The sequence below is a fragment of the Poecilia reticulata genome, linkage group LG6 (assembly GCF_000633615.1).
Source record: "Poecilia reticulata strain Guanapo linkage group LG6, Guppy_female_1.0+MT, whole genome shotgun sequence".
Classification (NCBI taxonomy): domain Eukaryota; kingdom Metazoa; phylum Chordata; class Actinopteri; order Cyprinodontiformes; family Poeciliidae; genus Poecilia; species Poecilia reticulata.
The window spans coordinates 27,412,171-27,417,225 of record NC_024336.1 but is presented as its reverse complement, the minus strand read 5'-3'; the positions used below and the strand labels follow the sequence as shown (position 1 = coordinate 27,417,225).

Here is a 5,055-nt window from a genome sequence, read left to right as displayed (position 1 = left end):
CCTCCATCCAACCATCCCTCCATCCAACCCTTCATCCAACCATACAACTCTTCATCCAACCGTCCAACCAACACTCCATCCAACCTTAATTCCAACTATTCATCCAATCCACCATCCAACCGTAATTCAAATCTACAAACTTCCACCATTTTTGTCGTATGAACCAGAGTTTGGTAGTAACTAGTTACATTTACTTGAGTATGTTTTTGGAAATTAACCAGAAATATGTCTTAGGTTTTTTTAATTAGACATATCAGCCTAATATCACCAAAAGATACAAACATCTTCAAAATACCAGTGGAAACATGCAAAAATCTGGTCAACAGTTACACTGCAAAAACACAAAATCTTACCAGTTATATTGGTTCCAATGATAGATGAATAAACTTATAACATGTTAAAAACGCTTTGCTATAAGAAATAATCTTACAATAGAACTAGTACTTTTTCATCATTAATTAGGAATTATTTACTCACAACAAGCCTCTATGTCTTGATAAAAGGTTTGTTTTAAGTTAGGTTAAGTTTAGTTGTCTGATTTCAAGAGTACTATGACATTTGCACTATAAACTAGACCTAAATTACTTTTTTGTTTTGCAGTGTATAAAAAGCATTTGCAAAGATTTTTCCAGTGATTGTTGAGGACAGTATTAATACTTTTTGTCCGGCACCATTTTCTACTATTTTGAATGAAAACTGATTTAGATTTAAATCAACATGATCACTTCTGGGCTTACCAAAAAAATTAAAGTGACATGTTTTATGCTTCATTTCATTTTCAGTAAATATGGTTTATTTTCTGCTCAGAACTCATAAAGCAGGTTCCATTAATAAAATAGACGGACCTGACCATGACTGATGCCAGTTAATTATTCACACATCTAATTAAAATCCAGAAATCTAATTCTGTCTGACATTGTCAATCTGAATGAGCCATGAGTCGCAGGACCTTGCAAAGTGTTCGTACTCTTAATAAACTTTTTCACATTTTGCCACAAAGTTGATGGGATTTTAGTTTTAGCTCAGAGAGAGAAAAACTCTAGAGACAAGCAAAGCTGCTGGAGACAAACCAGCTGTATTTACACCAAAAAGTGCCTCTGCAAAGTGTTGGGAGCTGAACTTAAAAGCACAACCTGCTCTTCAGATTTTCTTATGTTAAAAAGATTTAGAAAATTATTTGTCTTTTTTTATGTCTATCACATAAAATCCCAATAAAATCCAGAGTTTGTACACTTTTACCAACACATTTTATACTTTCAAGGCAAGTTTTCACATTTTTCCAGCGCCTCACTTTGGAGATGAAAACAAAACACTAAATTAACCACAAAAAAAAAATCACCCAATTTCAATAACTTTGTTTTACATATAAAATATAAACCCAACCTTTATTTTAATTACAAAGATCAATAAGTCATTGAGCCATTAGGAATAATAAATATTCATTACTCTGAAACAATCCAAACAAAGTTAAAGATAAATGACCTCCAGAATCAAATTAGATGGTTAAATATGCAAAGAAAGTAACAAAAACATCAAAATGGCATTTAGCAAATAGAAAAGAAATAATTTTGGTAATTCTAACCGACCTAAAAAAGTTTAGTCTAATTTAACTTAAGACAGTGAGAAAAAAATGTATATGTTTCAATTAGGTGTATGAAAATATCTAATTTCTACTGTAAATAACGCTTTCCAAATTTAGGCTCTTAATCGAGCGTTAGATTGTACTTTATTACAAAACTGTGCAGTTTAAAAGTCAAGAACTTTCAAAGACTATATGCAGAAATCAAGAACTTTCCAAACCAATTCAAACAACTTTCCAAGTGTTTGAATTAGAATTCAAACACTTTCAAGGATTTCGAACACCGATCCGAACCTTGCAGTGAAGTTTGTGTAACTTTAAAAAAATGTGGAAACATTTACACTGCAAAAACAAAATTTTACCAAATATTTTTGGTCTAGTTTTTAGTGCAGATATCTAAGTTCACTTGAAATAAGACAAAACTAACTTAAAACGAGCCTCTATATCTTGCTAAAAAAATTACTTTTACTTTAGTTTGTCTTATTCCAAGTGTACTAAAGATCTTTATACTAGAAACTAGACCAAAATACTTGGTAAAATTTTGTGTTTTTGCAGTGTAGCTATGGAATACAACACAAACTGTTTTATATGTCTCAATAACATGTAGGTAAAAGACACCATTTTACTTTATTTAACTGCATCTGAGAATTCTCCAAAGCTCACCGATACGGTCCAGGCGGTCGAGGGCGACGGCCTCGAAGGCCCTCCTCATCATGGGATACTCCTCCAGCACCTCGTTGAAGTTGTCTACAGACAGAGAGTACAGCCGGCAGTAGTTATCTGCTCGCACGCTGGCTGTCCTTCTGCCTCGAGTCAGCAAGCAGATCTCTGCAAGGACAGAGGAAAGTAAAGGTGACCCATTACGCTTCCGTGAACAAGTTAGGGTAGGCCTATGGGTTACACTGAGTATGTTCATTACATGAACATGTTTTCACATAATGAACATATGTTCCTAGTCTGGTCAGTTCTGCCTATTTTGAGCTTCTTTCAGAATGAGCACTGTAAAAACACAAAATATTACCAAGCATTTGTGGTCTAGTTTTTTAGTAAACTTGAAATAAGACTAACTTACAAGTAATTTTTTAGCAAGATATAAAGGCTTGTTTTAAGTAAATAATTTCTTAATATTGACAAAAATGTACTTGTTCCATTGGCAGATTATTTCACTTATAACAAGACATTTTTCCCATGTTTAAGTTAATTTATCTGCTAGTGGAACCAGTACCTTTTCATCAGTATTAAGGAATTATTCACTAAAAACAAGCCTCTTTATCTTGCTGAAACGTTACTTGCAAGTTAGTTTTGTCTTATTTCAAGTGTGCTAAAGCTAAGATATTTTCACTAGAAACTAGACTAAAAGTACTTGGTAAAATGTGTTTTTGGCAATGAACTGTTGTCACTTTAAATCCAAATAAGCTGCTGCTAAAAATGTCTGCAAGCAGATCCGTAATTATACAACCGTTCATCTTTGAAAAGCACAAGTAGAGCCTCCTGCACAACCAACAAGAATGCAGCAAGTGGTTTCTGAATGGTAAGTCAACATCAAAACACTTGTCTTTTCCAGCAGCCATTGTACAGCGATAAAACCAGCTGACCAAACGTGCTGGAGCTCCACCTTGGTTGCTGGGCTTAGCTGGGGTTGCTAAGTAACAGTGTAATGCCAGTTGTATTTGATTCAACAAACAGGAGGTTTTTACAACGGTTCGTTTTCTAGACACTAACAAACATTAACTTGTTGCAAAAAAACCAACTCTTTTTAAGCACTTTTTAAAAAATGTGCAAAATGTAAATTTTGCATAGTATGTCCTCTTTAAGAATACTGTTAATGTATGATCAGTGTTAATGGAAGAGATCAAAAAATGCAGGGATCATCAACTTATAACGCCTTATATGGAGGCAGAGTTCATGTAGCTTTAGATCAATTTCCAAAAGAAAAGTGAGGAACAGTTATTAGTGTGAGACAATAAAATGTTGGCCGCCTGATGCCAGAACCCCCACAGATGGAGCACTTAATGCAATTTCTGCAGCTTACAGTTTTTGTCCTGACCTCATCTGCCGTGCCAGATCAGAAAAATAAAATAATGCCCCATTAAAAAAAAGAGAGGGGGAAAAAAATGTGCCGTGACACATAAATCGCTTTTTCTGTCCAGGACAGGCAAGTTCACGACACAAACACACTCACATGGTCTCAATTTCTGTTGTCTTCATAGGAATAACATCTAATTATTTATCTACAGCTCTAATTTAGGACATTTTTCTTTAAATTTAAGTCTTTTTTGATCGTGTATAGAAATCATATCAATCCCAGACAACAATAATTAGAAATGTTTCACTCTATCGGCTTGTTTGTTAGTAGTCACAGTAACTTTTGGTGGTGTGCGCCTCTATAGCACACTGTTACAGGTTCAGGTGAAGCAAACTGGAAAGTTTGAGGTTTAAGCTTTAAACAAAGGGCAAAACTCCACAGATGGACTCAAAGATTGCAGAGCTTTGCTCCTCTTAGAGGCCTTTTAAGGAGATGACGATTTTAACCAGCTGCAATGTTCAGGGAAGTTAATCTGCTGAGTGCTCGCGCAAACTAAATCAAAACAAATCTTACAATCACCATTCCTTCGCACATGTTAAATCAGCCTCACCGCCCCATCATCTCCTCTCTCCATCTGCCCAGTGGGGTGTGTGAAAACTTCACCTCCAAAATAAGAGCCGTCCGTCAGCTTGGTGTCTTTGCTGCTCTTCGTAATGACGCTGACGACGCCGTGCTGGATGAAGTACATCTTCTTCCCGATGGTTCCCTCCCTGATGATGTAGTCGCCCGGTTGGAAGACCTCAAAGCGTAGTTTGGTCAACATGGAGGTGACAAAGTTGGGGTCGGCGTTGGCGAACAGAGGCATGGAGGCTACCAGTTTGCGGCAGTTGAAGTTGATGATTTCCTGAGGACGACGCAGGAAACCGGCTGTTAGTGAAGGTGACCGCGACCATTCTTAGATGTTAAGATTTTAGTCATTTCTGCCTCTGTTGAGTTCCTTTCAGAATGGGCTGCTTTAAGACCTCTGTGTTACGTTAAATACAAGTAAGTTGCAGCTAGCCACGCCCCTCAACTCAACGTTTGCATTCACACGTGAAAATAGCTGCAAACAGACGTGCAGTTATACAACTACACATTTTTGAAAAGCAGAAGTAGAGCCTCCTGCACAAGCAACAAGAAGGCTGCAAGTGGTTTCTGGATGGTAAATCAACATGAAAACACTAGTTTTTGTCCTGGAGCCATTGTACAGCACATACAGCAGTAGAACCAGCTGACCAAACGTGCTGCCAGCTTTGGTTGCTAGGTGATGAGCTGGGCCTTGCTGATTCGTAACGTTATATGCCTGTATTTTGTCCTGCCTGCTTTTAACTGTCTTTCAGTCTTTATCTTTAGTTCTGTCTCTCTCTCTTCAGCTCTGTCTCTCTCTTCAGCTCTGTCTCTCTCTCTTCAG

General features: G+C 36.8%; 1 protein-coding gene across 1 annotated transcript in view; it reads right to left on the bottom strand.

The window, feature by feature from the left end:
- LOC103466423 (potassium/sodium hyperpolarization-activated cyclic nucleotide-gated channel 3-like) overlaps positions 1-5,055 on the bottom strand; it is a 24,423-nt gene that overhangs the window by 2,251 nt on the left and 17,117 nt on the right. The window contains exons 6-7 of the mRNA XM_017305094.1: positions 4,269-4,509; positions 2,243-2,407 (exon numbers count right to left, since the gene is read on the bottom strand). Of these exons, the coding sequence (XP_017160583.1) occupies positions 2,243-2,407; positions 4,269-4,509 (406 nt within the window). The remainder of the gene's footprint in view (positions 1-2,242; positions 2,408-4,268; positions 4,510-5,055) is intronic.